The following is a 27,097-nucleotide window of genomic DNA, read 5'->3' as shown; positions in this document are numbered from 1 at the left end:
AGTGGGCAAGGCTGGAAGCAAGGGGCTCTAGTGGCTACCATGTAGAGCTTAACTCCAGGTGACAAGGCCTATAACTAACTCACATGTCCAAGACTCTCTTTAACAGGTTTGTTTAATGCTAAATTCAATTTGTACTGTACATAGATACTCCCCACTGCATGCTCATACAAAACAGAATCCTGTGGTAAGCAGTAACAGCTCAAGAGGAAACGGATGGATGAATGGGTCCAAGAGCAGTAAATCACTAAATAACAGGTAGAGTCAGCCCTTTATTCTAGGATTGAGACACTCATAAGACTGTAGAAATAGTTGAGGGCAATGAGACAGTACATTCACAAAAAGATAAAATAAAATGTCCAGAAAACAACAAATAATTGAACTGGAGGGTATAACAAAGCTGCCACTGAAGGAGCGCTCAGGTTTCAGAAAGTTGTGTTGTGTTTTTACAAAGAAATCATTCACAGAGAATTTTTATTATTTTTTAAACAAATCAAAATCACAAGTCCATCTGAATATTGTTCTGAGAAAATAATGGATAGAACACGTAATACCATGAGCACACGACAGACGTGTGCACTAACTTTAGAGGACATTCAATACCAGCAGCATTTGATCAAGTGCAGGCAAAGCCATTAAACCACAACAAACAGGATCTAAGAATTTCTGAAGATACATCAATTACAGAGAAAACTTGAAAAATACATGCATGTCTTGCCCACTGTTACAGGATTAGGTGCATTTGTGAGAGATGGAGACAGAAATTGAGTTACTAATTTCTGGTTGTAGATATCATTCAAGATGTAAATGTGCTGGCCTGAGTAGAGTCATGCTATTAACTGCTACTTTGACATTTTTTTAAATGGACTAGTATTAGTCTAAGCTCTGCTAACACTTAAAATGTGGAAATTGTTTTTACAGTACTTACAAATTAAATTCGTAACATACATACACACACAAAGTACCAGTCAAAAGTTTGAACACACCTACTCATTCAATGGTTTCTTTATTTGTACACTTTCCTACATTGTAGAATAATAGTGAAGACGTCAAAACTATGAAAGAACACATATGGAATCATGTTACCAAAATGTTAAATCAAAATATATTTGAGATTCTTCAAAGTAACCACCCTTTTCCTTGATGATAGAATGCTAAGAGTGTGCAAAGCGATCAACCAGCTTCACGAGGTAGTCACCTGGAATGCATTTCAATTAACAGGTGTGCCTTGTTAGAAAAGTTAATTTGCCTCCTTCTTAATGCATTTGAGCCAACCAGTTCTGTTGTGACAAGGGTGGTATACAGAAGATAGTATATACTTGGTATTTTACCAAATAGGCCTATGGCAAGAGCAGCTCAAATAAGCAAAGAGAAACGACAGTCCATCATTACTTTAACACATGAAGGTGAGTCAATCCGGAAAATGTCAAGAACTTTGAATGTTTCTTCATACGCAGTCAAAAAAAAATCATCAAGCGCCATAAAAATGGCTCTCATGAGGCCCGTCATAGGAAAGAAAGACCCAGAGTTACCTCTGCTGCAGATGATAAGTTCGTTAGAATTACCAGCCTCAGAAATTGCAGCACAAGTAAAAGCTTCACAGAGTTCAAGTAACAGACACAACTCAACAACAACTGTTCAGAGGAGTCTACGTGAATGAGGCCTTCATGGTCAAATTGCTGCAAAGAAACCACTACTAAAGGACACCAATAAGAATAAGAGACTTGCTTGGGCCAAGAAACACGAGTAATGGACATTAGACCAGTGGAAATCTGTCCTTTGGTCTGATGAGTCCAAATTTTAGATTTTTGGTTCCAACCGCTACATCTTTGTGAGACGCAGAGTAGGTGAATGGATGATATCAACATGTGTGGTTCCCACCATGAAGCATGGAGGTGTCGTGAGGGTGCTTTGCTGGTAACACTGTCAGTGAAAAATGTAGAATTCAAGGCACGATACCACAGCATTCTGCAGCGATACGGCATCCCATCTGGTTTGCGCTTAGTGGGACTATCATTTGTTTTTCAACAGGACAATGACCCAACACACCTCCAGGCTGTGTAAGGGCCATTTGACCAAGAAGGAGAGGCTGCATCAGATGACCTGGCCTCCACAATCACCCGACCTCAACCCAATTGGTATGGGATGAGTTGGACCGCAGAGTGAAGGAAAAGCAGCCATCAAGTGTTCAGCATATGGGAACTCCTTCAAGACTGTTGGAAAAGCATTCCAGGTGAAGCTGGTTGAGGCATAACTTGGCTATTTTGAAGAATCTCAAATATATTTTGATTTGTTTAACCCTTTTTTGGTTACTACATGATTCCATGTGTGTTATTTCATAGTTTTGAAGTCATCACTATTATTTTACAATGTAGAAAAAAGTTATATAAAAAAATAAAAACTTGAATGAGTAGCTGTGCCCAAACTTGACTGGTACCGTGTGTGTGTGTGTGTGTGTGTGTGTGTGTGATATATATATATAAAACTCAGCAAAAAAGAAACTTCCCTTTTTCAGGACCCTGTCTTTCAAAGATAATTCATAAAAATCCAAATAACTTCACCTATCTTCATTGTAAAGGGATTAAACACGGTTTCCCATGCTTGTTCAATAAACCAGATAATTGATGAACATGCACCTGTGGAACGGTCGTTAAGACACTAGCAGCTTACAGACGGTTGGCAATTAAGGTCACAGTTATGAAAACGTAGGACACTAAAGAGGCCTTTCTACGGACTCTGAAAAACACCAAAAGAAAGATGCCCAGGATCCCTGCTCATCTTCGTGAACGTGCCTTAGGCATGCTGCAAGGAGGCATGAGGACTGCAGATGTGGCCAGGGCAATAAATTGCAATGTCCGTACTGTGAGACGCCTAAGACAGCACTACAGCGAGACAGGACGGACAGCTGGTCATCCTTGCAGTGGCAGACCACGTGTAACAACACCTGCACGGGATCGGTACATCTGAACATCACACCTGCGGGACAGGTACAGGATAGAAGCAACAACTGCCCGAGTTACACCAGGAACACACAATCACTCCATCAGTGCTCAGACTGTCCTCAGTAGGCTGAGAGAGGCTGGACTGAGTGCTTGTATGCCTGTTGTAAGGCAGATCCTCACCAGACATCATCGGCAACAATGTCGCCTGTAGGCACAATCCCACCGTCGCTGGACCAGACAGGACTGGCAAAAGTGCTCTTCACTGACGAGTCGTGGTTTTGTCTCAAAGGTGATGGTCGGATTCATGTTTATCATCGAAGGAATGAGCGTTACACCGAGGCCTGTACTCTGGATCGATTTGGAGGTGGAGGGTCCATCATGGTCTGGGGCGGTGTGTCACAGCATCATCGGACTGAGCTTGTCGTCATTGCAGGCCATCTCAACACTGTGCGTTTACAGGAAAGACATCCTCCTCCCTCATGTGGTACCCTTCCTGCAGGCTCATCCTGACGTGACCCTCCAGCATGACAATGCCACCAGCCATACTGCTCGTTCTGTGCGTGATTTCCTGCAAGACAGGAATGTCAGTGTTCTGCCATGGCCAGCGAAGAGCCCAGATCTCAATACCATTGAGCACGTCTGGGACCTGTTGGACCGGAGGGTGAGGGCTAGGGCCAGGGCCATTCCCCCCAGAAATGTCAGGGAACTTGCAGGTGCCTTGGTGGAAGAGTCTCACAGCAAGAACTGACAAATCTGGTGCAGTCCATGAGGAGATGCACTGCAGTACTTAATGCAGCTGGTGGCAACACCAGATACAGACTTACTTTTGATTTTGACCCCCCCCCCTGCTTTGTTCAGGGACACATTATTCAATTTCTGTTAGTCACATTGTTCATTTTATGTCTCAGTTGTTGAAACTTATGTTCATACAAATATTTACACATGTTAAGTTTGCTGAAAATAAACACAGTTGACAGTGAGAGGATGTTTCTTTTTTTGCTGAGTTTATATCACACAAATATTGCAGTGTTATGCAACGTCCATTCCAAAACAGCACATTTCCACTATTTCAAGTAGATATAAAAGATTGTCAAGTATTGCAACACACTGGAAAGTTCCAACCCTGACAATGTTGTGCTTCTTCTCCTTCTTGGATTGATGTCTGCTCAGAGAGATGGGTCCCGATTCTCCACCCTTGTGTGCACTTGCACAATACGTGAAAAGGGTGGAGAATTTGGACAGCCTTAGTAAGGTAGATAAAGCCTGGTCAGACAGGAAACGGGAAGTTTCAAAATGTCAAGTCATCCCCCACTGGCTGCGAGATCAGAAGAACTCCTGAGGACCCAGGTGAATTATAATAGGAGTGGCAATTGTCTGTGGCTGGTAAAAGGCACTGTCAATGTACAAACCACCTACAGAGAGAGGGAGAAAGAAGGGGAGGGAGCAGAGAGACTTTAGTTAAGACCGTGGCCTGTAGGAATCAGTGTTACACACTAGTAGACATGACGCCATTTTTGGTCAGGATTTGCTGTGTTGGATCAGGTGAAGAATGAGAGGATTGCAGTGGATATTTAAAACAAAAAAGTGGTGACTTGGGTCTAGCTGTGAATTCCAGAACACTAGGCAAGAAGTAATGATATACAATTGAAAAAAATAAATGAATATTATTTATCTCAAAATACGTCTCAAACAAACTCGGAAGTAACCAATTAAATGTATAGATTAGGAACAAAAGACGTATTAATAACAAAAATGTATGGACAATCAATATCCATGGAACAAGATCGATTTTACAGTGCATTGAAGCGAGTATTTTTGTACCCTTAAAAATATATCATACAAAAACTATACAAAATAAAAACAATCATTTTTCAAAGTCTCTGTCTAAGTTGTACACATGGGGGTGAACAGCCGTCCTAAATCGGAGAGTCGTGGTGCGAGACGGAAGACGGGACGATTGTAGAACAGGGAACATTACAGAGGGCATTCTCGAGCAAAAACCTACAAAGATTTTTTAATGTATTTTTTAAATGTAGTCTATCCATTAAAATTAAACTTCGAACATAGTCTAGTCCTGTGTATCAGTCAAGTGGACTGAACCAGTCAAGAGATCAAAAATGGAAAAGTGCAGATATAATACTGATCTCACATTTGACTGTTCTATGTCTGACCACCCTCATTAAGAAATCAGGAAATGGAAAGGTGAGGTGGAACAACAAGCACATGCATGACACGGTCTAGTAGCTGCTGGCCCCTGCTTACCATAGGCAGGGAAGGGAGCTGCAGGACCATAGCCAAATGGAGCTCCATAGCCTGAAAACAGAGGTCAAGGAACTTGAGTTACAGGAGTAGTACTTCTACACCGAGTATACCAAACATTAGGAAAAGCTTCCTAATATTGAGTTGCGCCCCTCCTCCCTTTTGTACTCAGACCAGCCTCAGTTTGTCAGCGCATGGACTCTAGAAGGCGTCAAAAGCGTTACACAGGGATGCTGGCTCGTGTTGACTCCAATGCTTGTAATAGTTGTGTCAAGTTCGCTGGATGTCCTTTGGGTGGTAGACCATTCTTGATACACATGAAACTGTTCAGCATGAAAAACCCAGCAGCGTTGCAGTTCTTGACACAAACCAGTGTGCCTGGCACCTACTACCATACCCCATTCAAAAGGCACTTAAATATTTTGTCTTGCCCATTCACCATAAATGGCACACATACACAATCCATGTCTCAAGGCTTAAAAATCCTTCTTTAAATGGTCTCCTCCACTTAATCTACAGTGTTTGAAGTGGATTTAACAAGTGACATCAATAAGGGATCATAGCTTTCACCTGGATTCACCTGGTCAGTCTATGTCATGGAAAGAGCAGGTGTTCTTAATGTTTTATATACTCAGTGTAGAGCAACAACCTAACAGACACCAGGATTGTTGTCAATCCCATTTAAATTCCAGTCAATTCAGAAAATTCACCAAATTCCAAAACGTCACAATTTTAAAGCATTGAAGAGAAATGAAATTTCAGTGTTGTTTCTGAATTGATTGGAATTGAAATGAATTTGACCCCAAACCTGACGGACCACGCACTTACACACCAAGCCCCGGGTCTTACCTGGTGGGAGGTACCCATGGGTAGGTGGAGAGCTGATATAAGGTGCTCTGTGCATCACTGGCCTGGTTCTAGGCCTGCTGTGGGCATGGACTGGGATAGACACGGTTGACGACACAGTTCTCTTCACCTGCAAACACACACATGCATTACGGTTATGGCGTCACCTTTCCATACATTTGGACGTATGCTGCACGACTAATATGAATTCTATGGATGTGCTGACAGTGATGTTTGTCCACCCACCGGTGTCCTGGGCCCCCTCGTATTGTTGTGGGGGTCTTTTGAGTCAGAGAAGAGTCTCTTCAGAGCAGCGAGGGCAGCACTAGCCTTCGCTGCTTTCTTATTGGGACCAGAGCCTCTGAACTTCTGTTTATCAACTTCCACCTACAGTACACACCACACACTGTTAATCATTCAGAACTACACTAGGGCCATTTCACAGCCCAGTGAAATAGCAAAGCTCTAGATTCATTTTTTTGTTTTTAGATAAGTCAGATAAATTATGTAAAGTGAAAGGTCAAGCAGGTGCAAGGCTGTGGGGTGTGTGTGTGTGGATAAAGACCTCTATGATGAAGCGTTTGTCGTAGCTGCCGCCAGTCTCTGATAAGAGTTCATACTTCAGGCCTCTGCGTTTCTCGTTCAGCTCCATCACTGGGTTCTTGCCCCCTGGCGTGAGGAGAGGGCCTGGGATGCGGGACTAGGGATGATAATATGGGGGAAAATCACTACCCCCGTATAGTTGAACTGAGCAATGGATGAGTCCAGTCGGTGAACCACACAAAACATTAATCCGGGATGTACACCCTTCTAACATCATTCTCACTTATAAGCAGACACAATGAAAGTCAGACAATCTGGACCTGAATAATGAGCTCAAATGCTGTTATGACAGAACAGGTTGTCATGTTAGTGTGACGGTTGTGTGGTTAGCTCGTGCGGTTAGTGTGACGGTTGTGTGGTTACCTCGTGCGGTTAGTGTGACGTTTATGTGGTTAGCTCGTGCGGTTAGTGTGACGGTTGTGTGGTTAGCTCGTGCGGTTAGTGTGACGGTTGTGTGGTTAGCTCGTGCGGTTAGTGTGACGGTTGTGTGGTTAGCTCGTGCGGTTAGTGTGACGGTTGTGTGGTTAGCTCGTGCGGTTAGTGTGACGGTTGTGTGGTTAGCTCGTGCGGTTAGTGTGACGGTTGTGCGGTTAGCTCGTGCGGTTAGTGTGACGGTTGTGCAGTTAGCTCGTGCGGTTAGTGTGACGGTTGTGCGGTTAGTGTGACGGTTGTGTGACGGTTGTGTGGTTAGCTCGTGCGGTTAGTGTGACGGTTGTGTGGTTAGCGCGTGCGGTTAGTGTGACGGTTGTGTGGTTAGCGCGTGCGGTTAGTGTGACGGTTGTGTGGTTAGCGCGTGCGGTTAGTGTGACGGTTGTGTGGTTAGCTCGTGCGGTTAGTGTGATATAGGGCTGGGCGAGATGGCCAAAAAATATCATGGTATTTTTCAAATTTTTGACTGTATTTTATGTTTTGATTAATAAAAGTAATACACTTGCTTTATGAGAAGTGCGTGACCCTTGGGTGGCAACACATCTATTCTAAATGATTTTAATGGGTCTTTCTCCATTCTGATTGTTTTATACGGTTCAATTCAACCCAAAATATTTTCCTGCATTTCCAGCACTCATTTGAGAATTTTCACACTACCCCAATATGGGCAAAAATACTAGGCCTTATTTTTAACCAAATGTTGAAATTGCGACTCGCATCAAAACACTTGGGTGAACTATAAAAATGTAAGTTACACGCATGTCACATTTAACAAACCAAACATTCAAATAACGTTATAGAAGGTAAAGTAAAAACCCAAACCGGTCCGTGCACCAATACCGGTATATAGTAAAATACGGTATACCCAGCCCAAGTGTGACGGTTGTGAGGTTACCTCGTGTTGTCGGTGTGACGGTTGTGAGGTTACCTCGTGTTGTCGGTGTGACGGTTGTGAGGTTACCTCGTGTTGTCGGTGTGACGGTTGTGAGGTTACCTCGTGTTGTCGGTGTGACGGTTGTGAGGTTACCTCGTGTTGTCGGTGTGACAGTTGTGAGGTTACCTCGTGTTGTCGGTGTGACAGTTGTGAGGTTACCTCGTGTTGTCGGTGTGACGGTTGTGTGGTTACCTCGTGTTGTCGGTGTGATGGTTGTGAGGTTACCTCGTGTTGTCGGTGTGACAGTTGTGAGGTTACCTCGTGTTGTCGGTGTGACGGTTGTGTGGTTACCTCGCATGTGTCTGTGGAGGTGACAGAGTTGCTTCTGGAGCTGGTGGACATTCTGTCGTTTCTCTCACTTCTGTGGTTGCGTCCCTCACCGTCAGACCTCTCATCAGCGCTTAGGGAGTCCAGGTCCACTTCGAAGCCAGCTGGGTAACCAAGAGCCTGTAGGACCTGGAGACCATGAGCAAGAGGAACAAAGGTGTGGTCAAATAATATGCACTGTAAGATCTAGAGGAGCAGCACTCGCTTGGACACAGTGTGTTATCATGATAGAGAGGACCCCAAAGTTGTCATATCTGCCTTGAGTCCATGTAATACTGTCCGTGTCAGAGTGCTACAGTACAGGTACAGATGATTCTACGTCTTTGTTCAAAATCCATTTCTGTCCTCTGCCTGTCCTAACTGTTCATCTTCATCCTCTCGTAACATGTATCCCATTCACAGGAGGCTGCTGAGGGGAACAGCTCATAATAATGTCCAGAACGGAGCTAATGGAGTGGCATAATCCATTCCACTGATTCCGCTCCAGCCATTACCACAAGCCCGTTCTCCCAAATTAAAAGGTGCCACCAACCTCAAGTTACTCCATTTGTTTATCCTGTGACATTTACAGAAATAGGTTTGTTACCTTAAGTGCTACTTTGAGTTTGGCAGTCTTCTTGGAAGAGCCAGAGGCCTCATGGACAGTGCCCTGTACTTCCACAGACATGGTAAAGACTGGAGTGTGGACCGGGCCAGACTGGGACAACAGCTTATAATGCAGCCCCGGGTGGACCTGGTTCAGTCTCATCAGGGCATTCATGGGGTGGTTGGGGTCCATCATCTTACTGTCCAGAACTAGGAGGAAACATGGAGACCATACAGGCATTCAATAACATCAATCAAAAGTATGCCGTTGAAGTCAGAAGTTTACTTACACCTTAGCCAAATACATTTAAACTCAGTTTTTCACAATTCCTGACATTTAATCCTAGTAAAAATTATCTTAGGTCAGTTAGGATCACCACATTTTAAGAAGGTGAAATGTCAGAATAATAGGAGAGAGAATGATTTATTTCAGCTTTTATTTCTTTCATCACATTCCCAGTGGGTCAGAATTTTATATACACTCAATTAGTACTTGGTGGCATTGCCTTTAAATTGTTTAACTTGGGTCAAATGTTCTGGGTAACCTTCCACAAGCTTCCCACAATAAGTTGGGTGGATTTTGGCCCATTCCTTCTGACAGAGCTGGAATCAGGTTTGTAGGCCTCCTTGCTCGCACACGCTTTTTCAGTTCTGTCCACAAATTTTCTATAGGATAGAGATCAGGGCTTTGTGATGGCCACTCCAATACCTTGACTTTGTTGTCCTTAAGCCGTTTTGAGACAACTTTGGAAGTATGCTTGGGGTCATTGTCCATTTGGAAGATCCATTTGCAACCAAGCTTTAACTTCCTGACTGATGTCCTGAGATGTTGCTTCAATATATCCACATCATTTTCCATCCCTCATGATGCCATCTATTTTGTGAAGTGCGCCAGTCCCTCCTGCAGCAAAGCACCCTCACAACATGATGCTGCCACCCCTGTGCTTCACGGTTGGGAAGGTGTTCTTCAGCTGGCAAGCCTCCCCCTTTTTCCTCCAAACATAACAGTGGTCATTATGGCCAAACAGTTCTATTTTTGTTTCATCAAACCAGAGGACATTTCTCCAGAAAGTACAATCTTTGTCCATGTGCAGTTACAAACTGTAGTCTGGCTTTTTTATGGCGGTTTTGGAGCTGAGCGGCTTTTCAGGTTATGTCGATATAGGACTCGTTTTACTGTGGATATAGATACTTTTGTACCCGTTTCCATCACCTTCACAATGTCCTTCGCTGTTTATCTGGGATTGATTTGCACTTTTCGCACAAAAGTACGTTCATCTCTAGGACACAGAACGCGTCTCCTTCCTGAGCGGTATGACAGCTGCGTGGTCCCATGGTGTTTATACTTACGTTCATCTGTACAAACAATAGTACGCGATACCTTCAGGCATTTGGAAATTGCTCCCAAGGATGAAACAGACTTGTGGAGGTCTACAATTTTGTTTCGGAGGTCTTGGCTGATTTCTTTTCATTTTCCCATGATGTCAAGCAAAGAGGCACTGGGTTTGAAGGTAGGCCTTGAAATACATCCACAGCCTATCATACGCTTCTAAAGCAATGACAATTTTCTGGAATTTTCCAAGCTGTTTAAAAGGCACAGTCAACTTAGTGTATGTAAACTTCTGACCCACTGGAATTGTGATACAGTGAATTATAAGTGAAATAATCTGTCTGTAAAAAATAGTTATAAAATTACTTGTGTCATGCACAAAGTAGATTTCCTAACCGACTTGCCAAAACTATAGTTTAACAAGAAATGTGTTAAGTGATTGAAAAACAAGTTTTAAATGACTCCAACGTAAGTGAATGTAAACTTACAACTTCAACTTCAATGTGGTACATTGTGATTCTGAACAACTGAGTAGTTTCATTCTGTATAGTACTTTCTAGGTCTAATTCTATACAGATGATTCTGATTCTGTACTAGATCAGCACGGCAGGTGTTCAAGGTGTGTTCTAATCTAAATGCCCAGGAGTGATAGTGAGGGAGGGAACAGGTGTGTCAGAGGGAGGGAACAGGTGTGTCAGTGGGAGGTGGTGGTGGTAATACATGGATTGTGCTGTAATGTGAGTAAGGTGTCCTGTAAAAAAAAAAACGCATTCTGAAAATATTCAGACCCCTTGACTTTCCCCCCCAATTCCGTTAAGTTACAGCCTTATTTTCCCCTCGTCAATCTACACACAATACTCCATAATGACAAAGCAAAAACAGGTTAAAAAAATCACATTTACATAAGTATTCAGACCCTTTACTCAATACTTCGTTCAAGCACCTTTGGCAGCAATTACAGCATTGAGTCTTCTTGGGTATGGCGCAGCGGTCTAAGGCACTGCATCTCAGTGCTTGAGGCGTCATTATAGACCCTGGTTTGATTCCAGGCTGTATCACAACCGGCCGTGATTGGGAGTCTCATAGGGCGGTGCACAATTGGCCCAGCGTCATCCAGGTTAGCGTTTGGCCGGGGTAGGCCGTTAATGTAAATAAGAAATTGTTCTTAACTGACTTGCCTAGCTAAATATATATTTTTTTAAATACAAGCTTGGCACACCTGCATGAGGAGTTTTTCCTATTCTTCTCTGCAGATCCTCTTAAGCTCTGTCAGGTTGAATGGGGAGCGTCATTGCACAGCTATTTTCAGGTCTCTCCAGAGATGTTAGATCGGGTTCAAGTCCGGGCTCTGGTTGGGCCACTCAAGGACATTCAGAGTCTTGTCCAAAGCCATTCTTGGTTGTCTTGGCTGTATGCTTAGGGTCGTGGTCCTGTTGGAAGGTGAACCTTCGCCCCAGTCCGAGGTCCTGAGAGCGCTGAAGCAGGTTTTCATCAAGGAACTCTGTACTTTGCTCCGTTCATCTTTCCCTTGATCCTGACTAGCCTCCCAGTCCCTGCCGCTGAAAAACATCCCCTCAGCATGATGCTGCCACCACCATTTTTCACCGTAGGGATAGTGCCAGGTTTCTTCCAGACGTGACACTTGGCATTCAGGCCAAAGACTTCAATCTTCTTTTCGTCAGACCAGAATCTTGTTTCTCATGGTCTGAGAGTCTTTAGGCAAACTCCAAGCGAGCTGTCATGTGCCTTTTACTGAGGAGTGGCTTCCAAAGGCCTGATTTGTGGAGTGCTGCAGAGATGGTTGACCTTCTGGAAGGTTTTCCCATCTCCACAGAGGAACTTTGGAGCTCTGTCAGTGACCATCGGTCACCTCCATGACCAAGGCTCTTCTCCCCTGATTGCTCAGTTTGGCCAGTGGCCAGCTCTAGGAAGAGTCTTGGTGGTTCCTAACTTCTTCCATTTAATAATGATGGAGGCCACTGTGTTCTTGGGGACCTTCAATGCTGCAGACATTTTTTGGTACCCTTCCCCAGATCTGTGCCTCAACACAATCCTGTCTCGGAGCTCTACAGACAATTCCTTCGACCTCATGTCTTGGCTTTTACTCTGACATGCACTGTCAACTGTGGGACCTTATATAGACAGGTGTGTGCCTTTCCAAATCATGTCCAATCAATTTAATTTACCACAGGTGGACTCCAATCAAGTTGTAGAAACATCTCAAGGATGTTCAATGGAAACAGGATGTACCTGAGCTCAACTTCAAGTCTCATAGCAAAGGGTCTGAATAGTTATAAGGTATTCTGTTAAAAAATAATAATAAATGTGCAAAAAGGTCTAAAAAACAGTTTTCACTTCGTCATCATGGGGTATTGTGTGTAGATTGATGACGAAACAAATTTTTGTATACATTTTAGAATAAGACTAATGTAACAAAATTTGGAAAAAGTCAAGGGGCGTGAATACTTTGAGTGCACTGTAGGTAGGGTGTCCTGTAATGTAGGTAGGGTTTCCTGAGAGAGATAGATAATTGTGTGTGAGACTGCCAGGGGGGGCTTAATCCCTAACGCATTTCAACTCCCTGCTTTGAACTGTGGGAGATTAAAGCCCTGTGGGATTGGTGTCACAGTGAGGGGGGATTTAATTACATCCGTACTAGCCATGAGGGGTGAGTGAGAGATAGTATGGGATGAATACCACACTCAAAATGCTGTTTTTGAGTAATGACATTCTGGAATGTACCAGCATTCTATTCTAGAGTTCCTGTATGGTCGACAGGCATAGGCTGATCTTTAGAAAGACTATGCATCTACATTACTTCAAGTTGTTCTCCAGGCTGAGTAGAGAGGAAAAGGATTCAGAAATGTTGAGCCAGAGCAACAGTGAATCTGACCTCCCATCAGGTTGCATTTCATCTTCTTGAAGAGTTGTCTGTCGTTAGTGTGTTCATCTTCATGCTGCCTTTTCCGGCAGATTCCTGTGGAACAAAGTATGGATTCACCTTCAGGAGGGCAGAGACCACCTGAGATCTCGGAGTTTACGCACTAGCACATACACTCAAGGGTGAACACACACACACCTTTTTTGTCTGACCCTGAGAGTCTGTGTGAGGGTTTGGTTGGAGGGAGAGGATTCATATTCAGAACCTTATAAAGCTGTCCGAAGGCCAGGAGACGTAGGGCATGCTGAAACACACAGCAGAAACACAGTATGAAACCACATAGAATGAGGGCACAAAACGAGTCAAACACACCCACAACTCCTCTTAGGAAAGAGTAATGCTAGAAATACCTACGAGGAGGTAATCAACTGATTAATCAAATGTAAATATCAATCAATAGTGTGTATTTAACCCATAAAAGTCTAAGTCTAAGTAGTACTACTAAGCTATATGGAATTGTTTTAGCAAGGTCATACCAATGATCATTTTGCTATTTGATTTAGAATTTAAAGATCCCTTGAAGAAAAAAGAAAAAGAAGAATTAGATGACCATTTTAATTTGACCTTACTGCCATTAGCCCATACAAAAGCATTGACTAACAGTTTCACTACATGGAAAACCAGATCTAAAGGAGGTTTTCTGAAGTGTCTATCCTACATCAGAGATAAGACCAGGATTCTTTATTTTATTATTCTGTGTTTTTAACCCCTTATTTTTTATTTGACCTTTACTTATACAGGTTCTCTCATTGAGATAACATCTCTTTTCCAAGAGAGACCTGGTCCAATAGCAGCAGAGGGAACAACGTTTCAGACAAAACAACTTACATACACTAACACAACATTAAACAAAACTATAAACACACATACAGTACAACAAAAACATTTTACATTAAAAACACAAACGTCTTGACTAAAAACAGCTGGCCTAAAAACAATTACACTCTTCTATGATATATACATCGATCAAGTGTTTAAACTTCACCAACGAAACTAGATCACATTCTAAAATGTCAGGAGAGAATTCAAGGACCACGGAGCTAAGTAACAAACTATTTCTACCATGACCTGTTCTAATTTTTTGTACTGTTAGAAGCAAATCAGAATGGGACCGTAATTGATATTTATTTACTGACCTGACTAAAAAAAGAACAGAGATAAAATGGCATTTGACCCAATATGGCCTAATAAATCAGTGTATACCAGTGTTTAAGCCTACATTATGGCCTAATAAATCAGTGTATACCAGTGTTTAAGCCTACATTATGGCCTTATAAATCAGTGTATACCAGTGTTTAAGCCTACATTATGGCCTTATAAATCAGTGTATACCAGTGTTTAAGCCTACAATATGGCCTTATAAATCAGTGTATACCAGTGTTTAAGCCTACAATATGGCCTTATAAATCAGTGTATACCAGTGTTTAAGCCTACATTATGGCCTTATAAATCAGTGTATACCAGTGTTTAAGCCTACATTATGGCCTTATAAATCAGTGTATACCAGTGTTTAAGCCTACATTATGGCCTTATAAATCAGTGTATACCAGTGTTTAAGCCTACATTATGGCCTTATAAATCAGTGTATACCAGTGTTTAAACCTACATTATGGCCTTATAAATCAGTGTATACCTGTGTTTAAGCCTACAATATGGCCTTATAAATCAGTGTATACCAGTGTTTAAGCCTACATTATGGCCTTATAAATCAGTGTATACCAGTGTTTAAACCTACATTATGGCCTTATAAATCAGTGTATACCAGTGTTTAAGCCTACATTATGGCCTTGTAAATCAGTGTATACCAGTGTTTAAGCCTACATAATGGCCTTGTAAATCAGTGTATACCAGTGTTTAAGCCTACATTATGGCCTTGTAAATCAGTGTATACCAGTGTTTAAGCCTACAATATGGCCTTATAAATCAGTGTATACCAGTGTCTAAGCCTACATTATGGCCTTATAAATCAGTGTATACCAGTGTTTAAGCCTACATTATGGCCTTGTAAATCAGTGTATACCAGTGTTTAAGCCTACATTATGGCCTTGTAAATCAGTGTATACCAGTGTTTAAGCCTACATTATGGCCTTGTAAATCAGTGTATACCAGTGTTTAAGCCTACATTATGGCCTTATAAATCAGTATACCAGTGTTTAAACCTACATTATGGCCTTATAAATCAGTGTATACCAGTGTCTAAGCCTACATTATGGCCTTATAAATCAGTGTATACCAGTGTTTAAGCCTACATTATGGCCTTGTAAATCAGTGTATACCAGTGTTTAAGCCTACATTATGGCCTTGTAAATCAGTGTATACCAGTGTTTAAGCCTACATTATGGCCTTATAAATCAGTGTATACCAGTGTTTAAACCTACATTATGGCCTTATAAATCAGTGTATACCAGTGTTTAAGCCTACATTATGGCCTTGTAAATCAGTGTATACCAGTGTTTAAGCCTACATTATGGCCTTGTAAATCAGTGTATACCAGTGTTTAAGCCTACATTATGGCCTTATAAATCAGTGTATACCAGTGTTTAAGCCTACATTATGGCCTTGTAAATCAGTGTATACCAGTGTTTAAGCCTACAATATGGCCTTATAAATCAGTGTATACCAGTGTTTAAGCCTACAATATGGCCTTATAAATCAGTGGTATACCAGTGTTTAAGCCTACAATATGGCCTTATAAATCAGTGGTATACCAGTGTTTAAGCCTACAATATGGCCTTATAAATCAGTGTATACCAGTGTTTAAGCCTACAATATGGCCTTATAAATCAGTGTATACCAGTGTTTAAGCCTACATTATGGCCTAATAAATCAGTGTATACCAGTGTTTAAGCCTACATTATGGCCTTATAAATCAGTGTATACCAGTGTTTAAGCCTACATTATGGCCTAATAAATCAGTGTATACCAGTGTTTAAGCCTACATTATGGCCTAATAAATCAGTGTATACCAGTGTCTAAGCCTACATTATGGCCTTATAAATCAGTGTATACCAGTGTTTAAGCCTACAATATGGCCTTATAAATCAGTGTATACCAGTGTTTAAGCCTACATTATGGCCTTATAAATCAGTGTATACCAGTGTTTAAGCCTACAATATGGCCTTATAAATCAGTGTATACCAGTGTTTAAGCCTACATTATGGCCTTGTAAATCAGTGTATACCAGTGTTTAAGCCTACATTATGGCCTTGTAAATCAGTGTATACCAGTGTTTAAGCCTACATTATGGCCTTATAAATCAGTGTATACCAGTGTTTAAGCCTACATTATGGCCTTATAAATCAGTGTATACCAGTGTTTAAGCCTACATTATGGCCTAATAAATCAGTGTATACCAGTGTTTAAGCCTACATTATGGCCTTATAAATCAGTGTATACCAGTGTTTAAGCCTACATTATGGCCTTATAAATCAGTGTATACCAGTGTTTAAGCCTACATTATGGCCTTATAAATCAGTGTATACCAGTGTTTAAGCCTACATTATGGCCTTATAAATCAGTGTATACCAGTGTTTAAGCCTACATTATGGCCTTGTAAATCAGTGTATACCAGTGTTTAAGCCTACATTATGGCCTTATAAATCAGTGTATACCAGTGTTTAAGCCTACATTATGGCCTTATAAATCAGTGTATACCAGTGTTTAAGCCTACATTATGGCCTTATAAATCAGTGTATACCAGTGTTTAAGCCTACATTATGGCCTTATAAATCAGTGTATACCAGTGTTTAAGCCTACATTATGGCCTTATAAATCAGTGTATACCAGTGTTTAAGCCTACATTATGGCCTTATAAATCAGTGTATACCAGTGTTTAAGCCTACATTATGGCCTTATAAATCAGTGTATACCAGTGTTTAAGCCTACATTATGGCCTTATAAATCAGTGTATACCAGTGTTTAAGCCTACATTATGGCCTAATAAATCAGTGTATACCAGTGTCTAAGCCTACATTATGGCCTTATAAATCAGTGTATACCAGTGTTTAAGCCTACATTATGGCCTAATAAATCAGTGTATACCAGTGTTTAAGCCTACATTATGGCCTAATAAATCAGTGTATACCAGTGTCTAAGCCTACATTATGGCCTTGTAAATCAGTGTATACCAGTGTTTAAGCCTACAATATGGCCTTATAAATCAGTGTATACCAGTGTTTAAGCCTACAATATGGCCTTATAAATCAGTGGTATACCAGTGTTTAAGCCTACAATATGGCCTTATAAATCAGTGGTATACCAGTGTTTAAGCCTACAATATGGCCTTATAAATCAGTGTATACCAGTGTTTAAGCCTACAATATGGCCTTATAAATCAGTGTATACCAGTGTTTAAGCCTACATTATGGCCTTATAAATCAGTGTATACCAGTGTTTAAGCCTACATTATGGCCTTATAAATCAGTGTATACCAGTGTTTAAGCCTACATTATGGCCTAATAAATCAGTGTATACCAGTGTTTAAGCCTACATTATGGCCTTATAAATCAGTGTATACCAGTGTTTAAGCCTACATTATGGCCTTGTAAATCAGTGTATACCAGTGTTTAAGCCTACATTATGGCCTTATAAATCAGTGTATACCAGTGTTTAAGCCTACATTATGGCCTTATAAATCAGTGTATACCAGTGTTTAAGCCTACATTATGGCCTTGTAAATCAGTGTATACCAGTGTTTAAGCCTACATTATGGCCTTATAAATCAGTGTATACCAGTGTTTAAGCCTACATTATGGCCTTATAAATCAGTGTATACCAGTGTTTAAGCCTACATTATGGCCTTATAAATCAGTGTATACCAGTGTTTAAGCCTACATTATGGCCTTATAAATCAGTGTATACCAGTGTTTAAGCCTACATTATGGCCTTATAAATCAGTGTATACCAGTGTTTAAGCCTACATTATGGCCTTATAAATCAGTGTATACCAGTGTTTAAGCCTACATTATGGCCTTATAAATCAGTGTATACCAGTGTTTAAGCCTACATTATGGCCTTATAAATCAGTGTATACCAGTGTTTAAGCCTACATTATGGCCTTATAAATCAGTGTATACCAGTGTTTAAGCCTACATTATGGCCTTATAAATCAGTGTATACCAGTGTTTAAGCCTACATTATGGCCTAATAAATCAGTGTATACCAGTGTTTAAGCCTACATTATGGCCTAATAAATCAGTGTATACCAGTGTTTAAGCCTACATTATGGCCTTATAAATCAGTGTATACCAGTGTTTAAGCCTACAATATGGCCTTATAAATCAGTGTATACCAGTGTTTAAGCCTACATTATGGCCTTATAAATCAGTGTATACCAGTGTTTAAGCCTACAATATGGCCTTATAAATCAGTGTATACCAGTGTTTAAGCCTACATTATGGCCTTATAAATCAGTGTATACCAGTGTTTAAGCCTACATTATGGCCTTGTAAATCAGTGTATACCAGTGTTTAAGCCTACATTATGGCCTTATAAATCAGTGTATACCAGTGTTTAAGCCTACATTATGGCCTTGTAAATCAGTGTATACCAGTGTTTAAGCCTACATTATGGCCTAATAAATCAGTGTATACCAGTGTTTAAGCCTACATTATGGCCTTATAAATCAGTGTATACCAGTGTTTAAGCCTACATTATGGCCTTATAAATCAGTGTATACCAGTGTTTAAGCCTACATTATGGCCTAATAAATCAGTGTATACCAGTGTTTAAGCCTACATTATGGCCTTATAAATCAGTGTATACCAGTGTTTAAGCCTACATTATGGCCTTGTAAATCAGTGTATACCAGTGTTTAAGCCTACATTATGGCCTTATAAATCAGTGTATACCAGTGTTTAAGCCTACATTATGGCCTTGTAAATCAGTGTATACCAGTGTTTAAGCCTACATTATGGCCTTATAAATCAGTGTATACCAGTGTTTAAGCCTACATTATGGCCTTATAAATCAGTGTATACCAGTGTTTAAGCCTACATTATGGCCTTATAAATCAGTGTATACCAGTGTTTAAGCCTACATTATGGCCTTATAAATCAGTGTATACCAGTGTTTAAGCCTACATTATGGCCTTATAAATCAGTGTATACCAGTGTTTAAGCCTACATTATGGCCTTATAAATCAGTGTATACCAGTGTTTAAGCCTACATTATGGCCTTATAAATCAGTGTATACCAGTGTTTAAGCCTACATTATGGCCTTATAAATCAGTGTATACCAGTGTTTAAGCCTACATTATGGCCTAATAAATCAGTGTATACCAGTGTCTAAGCCTACATTATGGCCTTATAAATCAGTGTATACCAGTGTTTAAGCCTACATTATGGCCTAATAAATCAGTGTATACCAGTGTTTAAGCCTACATTATGGCCTAATAAATCAGTGTATACCAGTGTCTAAGCCTACATTATGGCCTTATAAATCAGTGTATACCAGTGTTTAAGCCTACAATATGGCCTTATAAATCAGTGTATACCAGTGTTTAAGCCTACATTATGGCCTTATAAATCAGTGTATACCAGTGTTTAAGCCTACAATATGGCCTTATAAATCAGTGTATACCAGTGTTTAAGCCTACATTATGGCCTTATAAATCAGTGTATACCAGTGTTTAAGCCTACATTATGGCCTTGTAAATCAGTGTATACCAGTGTTTAAGCCTACATTATGGCCTTATAAATCAGTGTATACCAGTGTTTAAGCCTACATTATGGCCTTGTAAATCAGTGTATACCAGTGTTTAAGCCTACAATATGGCCTTATAAATCAGTGTATACCAGTGTTTAAGCCTACAATATGGCCTTATAAATCAGTGTATACCAGTGTTTAAGCCTACATTATGGCCTAATAAATCAGTGTATACCAGTGTTTAAGCCTACATTATGGCCTTATAAATCAGTGTATACCAGTGTTTAAGCCTACATTATGGCCTAATAAATCAGTGTATACCAGTGTTTAAGCCTACATTATGGCCTTATAAATCAGTGCATACCAGTGTTTAAGCCTACATTATGGCCTTATAAATCAGTGTATACCAGTGTTTAAGCCTACAATATGGCCTTATAAATCAGTGTATACCAGTGTTTAAGCCTACATTATGGCCTTATAAATCAGTGTATACCAGTGTTTAAGCCTACATTATGGCCTTATAAATCAGTGTATACCAGTGTTTAAGCCTACATTATGGCCTTATAAATCAGTGTATACCAGTGTTTAAGCCTACATTATGGCCTTATAAATCAGTGTATACCAGTGTTTAAGCCTACATTATGGCCTTATAAATCAGTGTATACCAGTGTTTAAGCCTACATTATGGCCTTGTAAATCAGTGTATACCAGTGTTTAAGCCTACATTATGGCCTTATAAATCAGTGTATACCAGTGTTTAAGCCTACATTATGGCCTTATAAATCAGTGTATACCTGTGTTTAAGCCTACATTATGGCCTTATAAATCAGTGGTATACCAGTGTTTAAGCCTACATTATGGCCTTATAAATCAGTGTATACCAGTGTTTAAGCCTACAATATGGCCTTATAAATCAGTGTATACCAGTGTCTAAGCCTACAATATGGCCTTGTAAATCAGTGTATACCAGTGTTTAAGCCTACATTATGGCCTTATAAATCAGTGTATACCAGTGCTTAAGCCTACATTATGGCCTAATAAATCAGTGTATACCAGTGTTTAAGCCTACATTATGGCCTTATAAATCAGTGTATACCAGTGTTTAAGCCTACATTATGGCCTTATAAATCAGTGTATACCAGTGTTTAAGCCTACATTATGGCCTTATAAATCAGTGTATACCAGTGTTTAAGCCTACAATATGGCCTTATAAATCAGTGTATACCAGTGTTTAAGCCTACAATATGGCCTTATAAATCAGTGTATACCAGTGTTTAAGCCTACATTATGGCCTAATAAATCAGTGTATACCAGTGTTTAAGCCTACAATATGGCCTTATAAATCAGTGTATACCAGTGTTTAAGCCTACATTATGGCCTTATAAATCAGTGTATACCAGTGTCTAAGCCTACATTATGGCCTTATAAATCAGTGTATACCAGTGTTTAAGCCTACAATATGGCCTTATAAATCAGTGTATACCAGTGTTTAAGCCTACAATATGGCCTTATAAATCAGTGTATACCAGTGTTTAAGCCTACATTATGGCCTTGTAAATCAGTGTATACCAGTGTTTAAGCCTACATTATGGCCTTATAAATCAGTGTATACCAGTGTTTAAGCCTACATTATGGCCTTATAAATCAGTGTATACCAGTGTCTAAGCCTACATTATGGCCTTATAAATCAGTGTATACCAGTGTTTAAGCCTACATTATGGCCTTATAAATCAGTGGTATACCAGTGTTTAAGCCTACAATATGGCCTTATAAATCAGTGTATACCAGTGTTTAAGCCTACATTATGGCCTTGTAAATCAGTGTATACCAGTGTTTAAGCCTACATTATGGCCTTATAAATCAGTGTATACCAGTGTTTAAGCCTACAATATGGCCTTATAAATCAGTGGTATACCAGTGTTTAAGCCTACATTATGGCCTTATAAATCAGTGGTATACCAGTGTTTAAGCCTACAATATGGCCTTATAAATCAGTGTATACCAGTGTTTAAGCCTACATTATGGCCTTGTAAATCAGTGTATACCAGTGTTTAAGCCTACAATATGGCCTTATAAATCAGTGGTATACCAGTGTTTAAGCCTACAATATGGCCTTATAAATCAGTGGTATACCAGTGTTTAAGCCTACATTATGGCCTTATAAATCAGTGTATACCAGTGTTTAAGCCTACATTATGGCCTTATAAATCAGTGTATACCAGTGTTTAAGCCTACATTATGGCCTTATAAATCAGTGTATACCAGTGTTTAAGCCTACATTATGGCCTTATAAATCAGTGTATACCAGTGTTTAAGCCTACATTATGGCCTTATAAATCAGTGTATACCAGTGTTTAAGCCTACAATATGGCCTTATAAATCAGTGTATACCAGTGTTTAAGCCTACAATATGGCCTTATAAATCAGTGTATACCAGTGTTTAAGCCTACAATATGGCCTTATAAATCAGTGTATACCAGTGTTTAAGCCTACAATATGGCCTTATAAATCAGTGTATACCAGTGTTTAAGCCTACGCAAGGTCAATGACGACCACTGCATGATACACTGAATCAAGTGCTCTCAGGGTAGTGGCTGAGGCCTGCATATATATATATATATATATATATATATATATAAATAAAATCACTCAAATCTAAAACCGACAGTAATGTACATCGTACCAGCTCCTTTGTGGCCTCAAAAGAAAAGACAGCCTTATGCCGGTAATAAAATACTATTTTCAGCTTGAGCTTCCTTATCAAATTCCCTACATGCACAGTGAAGCTCAGCTCATCATCAACCCACACACCCAAATATTTGTACACTTTAACTTGCTCTATAGTATGTCCAGACAATGTAGCAATGACATGATTTGTAACATGCCTGGCATTTGAAAATATCATGCATTTTGTTTTACCCAAATTTAGAATCAGCTTTAAATCATACAGATTCTGTTGTATGATGTTAAATGCTCTTTGGGCATTTTCAAAAGCTAAAGATAAACTACTACCACTTGAATAAAGAACAGTATCATCTGCATAAAAATGAACATCCACTGTTTCAATAAGATCCCCAATGTTGTTGGTATACAAAATGAACAACAGTGGGCCCAGATTTACAACCATCCGTCATTACACATTGTGTACGATTTGATAGCTAATTTATAAACCAATCTAGAGAATGACCAGTAATTCCACAACATTTCAACCTTTGCACTAACACAGCATGGTCCACGGTGTCAAAAGCCTTCGACAAATCAATAAAAACAGACACACAATTTAACTTCTTATCAAGAGCACAGTGGATGTCATTTAAAACCTTCAATGTTACTGAAACAGTGCTGTGACCAGACGTAAAACCTGATTGCATTCCATTTAAGATATTGTTTTCTTGGAAGTAGACCTTAAGCTGCCTACTAACTAAGGACTCTAGTACCTTTGACAGTATAGACAATTTTGATATGGATGGGTCGATAGTTGTCAAGTAGCGAAGGATCTCCACCTTTCAGGAGAGGCAGTACAAAAGCAGATTTCCATAACTTGGGGATTTCCTTAACATCAAGCGTGAGGTTAAAAATACATGTTAAGCGGGGAGGCAATGATGTCTGCAGCTAAGTGTAGGAGGCGGGGTCTAGTTCATCAGGACCAGGGGATTTTTAAAAATCAATCTCTTTCAGGGCTTTACACACTTCTGAAACAGAGAATGATGAAAAGGAGAACCTGGTGACGGAGTGCACAGGGGTGTCAGGTAAATTCCTTTGACCTTTTCAAATAAACTGCCTGCATCTAAAAAATGCTGATTCAAGGCTTTCAGAATGGAGGTTCTCTCAGTTACAATCTGTGTATCGACCAACAATTGTTTGGGAAGCTATGTATCTTTTTGCACTCCAAACCCTACACTACTTGCCAAAATTTGGATAGATTATTTACATTTTGTGAAGTAGATTTCAGGTAGTGGTCTGCTTTCAAATTGTCGTCACTAAACAGTCTCAATATACAGTAGAAGTAAGAAGTTAACATGCACTTACCGGTAGGTTGGAGTCATTAAAACTCATTTTTCAACCACTCCACAAATTTCTTGTTAACAAAACTATAGTTTTGGCAAGTTGATTAGAACAAGTCATTTTTCCAACAATTGTTTACAGACAGATTATTTCACTGTATCACAATTCCAGTGGGTCAGAAGTTTACATACACTAAGTTGACTGTGCCTTTAAACAGCTTGGAAAATTTGTTAAAAAGATGCCATAGCTTTAGAAGCTTCTGATAGGCTAATTGATGTCAATTGGAGGTGTACCTGTGGATGTATTTCAAGGCCTACCTTCAAACTCAGTGCCTCTTTGCTTGACAAGATGGGAAAATCAAACGAAAAATCAGCCAAGACCTCAGAAAAAAATTGGAGACTTCCACAAGTCTGGCTCATCCTTGGGAGCAATTTCCAAAACACCTGAAGGTACCACATTAATCTGTACAAACAATAGTATGCAAGTATAAACACCATGGGACCACGCCGCCGTCATACCGCTCAGGAAGGAGACACTTTGAGGAGACAGAATGTATCTATATCCACAGTAAAAAGAGTCCTATATCGACATAGCCTGAAAGGTTGCTCAGCAAGGAAGAAGCCACTGGCCAAAACCGCCATAAAAAAAGCCAGACTACAGTTTGTAACTGCACACGGGGACAAATATTGTATTTTTTGGAGAGATGTCCTCTGGTCTGATGAAACAAAAAATATAACTGTTTGGCCATAATGACCATCATTATGTTTGGAGGAAAAAAGGGGGATGCTTGCAAGCCGAAGAACGCCATCCAGACCGTGAAGCACAGGGTGGCAGCATCATGTTGTGAGGGTGCTTTGCTGCAGGAGGGACTGGCGCGCTTCACAAAATAGATGGCATCATGAGGGATGGAAAATTATGTGGATATATTGAAGCAACATCTCAAGACATCAGTCAGGATGTTAAAGCTTGGTCGCAAATGGATCTTCCAAATGGACAATGACCCCAAGCATCCTTCCAAAGTTGTTTCAAAATAGTTTAAGGACAACAAAGTCAAGCTATTGGAGTGGCCATCACAAAGCCCTGACCTCAATCCTATAGAACATTTGTGGACAGAGGACTGAAAAAGCGTGTGCGAGCAAGGAGGCCTACAAACCTGATTCTGTTACACCAGCTCTGTCAGGAGGAATGGGCCAAAATTCACCCAACTTATTGTGGGAAGCTTGTGGAAGGCCACCCGAAACATTTGACCCAAGTTAAACAATTTAAAAGGCAATTCTACCAAATACTAATTGAGTGTATGTAAACCTCTGACTCACTGGGAATGTGATAAAATAAATAAAAGCTGAAAATCATTCTCTACTATTATTCTGACATTTCACATTCTTAAAATAAAGTGGTGATCCTAACTGACCTAGGACAGGGATTTTTTTACAAGGATTAAATATCAGGAATTGTGAAAAACTGAGTTTAAATGTATTTGGCTAAGGTGTATGTAAACTTCCGACTTCAACTGTATACACAGTCCTCCATAAATTTTGAACTGGTACCAGGGACCTTCAGGCGAGTCGTGAGGCCTGTGGGTGGCTCACCTTTACACAGAGGGGGGGATTTTTATTAAGGTCAAAGTCCTTAAGTGATTTTTGGGCATTGGATAGAATCTTTACATTGGGAGCAGATTCACACTCACAAAAACCTCGACTTACTGCATAGTGCAAGGACGAACAGATTTCCTCCTGCCTGGAGCGAGAAATGGAGAGATCCTCACCTCCCTATACCATCACATTGCATTCTGCTCAGGGCAGTCTAGAAGTGTTTCATGTAGTAAGCAGCACAAAGCACTGCTGGCGTGGTGGGAGTGCTTTCCCACGCTCATTAGTGGGCTAATCGTCAGTCTCCTCAGCTCCAAGGGGCTGTAGAGGTCGAGTCTGAAGTACTGCAGCAGCACTGATCTAACTATAGACCTGGACTGGGCCTCTGGAGTGGCCGTAGACGGCTTTAAATGAACCTCATCATCCAATCAACGCTAGGGGGAAGGTAACAACGAGGAGAGCAGTGTCATTTCTTTCCTGATGTACAGTTGAAGTCTGAAGTTAACATAGCCAAATACATTTAAACTCAGTTCACAAATCCTGACATTTAATCCAAGTAAAAATTCCCTGTCTTGGGTTAGTTAGGATCACCACTTTATTTTAAGAACGTGAAATGTCAGAATAATAGTAGAGAATGATTTATTTCAGCTTTATTTATTTCATCACATTCTCAGTGGGTGAAAAGTTTACATACACTCAATTAGTATTTGGTAGCATTGCCTTTAAATTGATTAACTTGGGTCAAATGTTTTGGGTGGCCTTCCACAAGCTTCCCACAATAAATTGGGTGAATTTTGACCCATTCCTCCTGACAGAGCTGGTGTAACTGAGTCAGGTTTGTAGGCCTTTTTGCAAACACGCTTTTTCAATCCTGCCCACAAATTTTCTATAGCATTGAAATCAGGGCTTTGTGATGGCCACTCCAATACCTTGACTTTGTTGTCCTTAAGCCGTTTTGCCACAACTTTGAAAGTATGCTTGGGGTCATTGTCCATTTGGAAGAACTATTTGCGACCAAGCTTTAACATCCTGACTGATGTCTTGAGATGTTACTTCAATATATCCACAATTTTCCTCACTCATGATGCCATCTATTTTGTGAAGTGCACCAGTCCCTCCTGCAGAAAAGCACCACCACAACATGATGCTGCCACCCCCGTGCTTCATGGTTGGGATGGTGTTTGACTTGAAAGCATCCCCCTTTTTCCTCCAAACATAATGATGGTCATTATGGCCAAACAGTTCTATTTTTGTTCATCAGACCAGAGGACATTTCTCCAAAATGTACAATCTTTGTCTCCATGTGCAGTTGCCAACCGTAGTCTGGCTTTATTATGGCGGTTTTGGAGCAGTGGCTTCTTCGTTGCTGAGTGGCCTTTCAGATTGTGTCGATATAGGACTCGTTTTTTAATGTGGATATAGATAATTTTGTACCCGTTTCCTCCAGCATCTTCACAAGGTCCTTCGCTGTTTTTCTGGGATTGATTTGCACTTTTCGCAACAAAGTACGTTCATCTCTAAGAGACAGAACGCGTCTCCTTCCTGAGCGGTATGACGGCGGAGTGGTCCCATGGTGTTTATACTTGCGTACTATTGTTTGTACAGATGAACGTGGTACCTTCAGGCATTTGGAAATTGCTCCCAAGGATGAACCAGACTTGTGG

The 27,097-nt window shown here is 40.4% G+C and overlaps 1 protein-coding gene across 1 annotated transcript in view; it reads right to left on the bottom strand.

The window, feature by feature from the left end:
- Nucleotides 1–256: 256 nt before the first annotated feature.
- The window catches only part of LOC115111424 (spermatid perinuclear RNA-binding protein-like), a 47,643-nt gene continuing 20,802 nt past the window's right edge, over nt 257–27,097 (bottom strand). The window contains exons 10-18 of the mRNA XM_029637458.2: nt 13,332–13,437; nt 13,146–13,229; nt 8,924–9,132; nt 8,302–8,466; nt 6,610–6,744; nt 6,291–6,431; nt 6,048–6,174; nt 5,202–5,252; nt 257–4,351 (exon numbers count right to left, since the gene is read on the bottom strand). Of these exons, the coding sequence (XP_029493318.1) occupies nt 4,263–4,351; nt 5,202–5,252; nt 6,048–6,174; nt 6,291–6,431; nt 6,610–6,744; nt 8,302–8,466; nt 8,924–9,132; nt 13,146–13,229; nt 13,332–13,437 (1,107 nt within the window). The 3' untranslated portion in view covers nt 257–4,262. The remainder of the gene's footprint in view (nt 4,352–5,201; nt 5,253–6,047; nt 6,175–6,290; nt 6,432–6,609; nt 6,745–8,301; nt 8,467–8,923; nt 9,133–13,145; nt 13,230–13,331; nt 13,438–27,097) is intronic.

The sequence above is a fragment of the Oncorhynchus nerka genome, linkage group LG27, assembly GCF_034236695.1.
Source record: "Oncorhynchus nerka isolate Pitt River linkage group LG27, Oner_Uvic_2.0, whole genome shotgun sequence".
Lineage (NCBI taxonomy): Eukaryota > Metazoa > Chordata > Actinopteri > Salmoniformes > Salmonidae > Oncorhynchus > Oncorhynchus nerka.
This window is presented reverse-complemented; position numbering and strand designations above follow the sequence as displayed.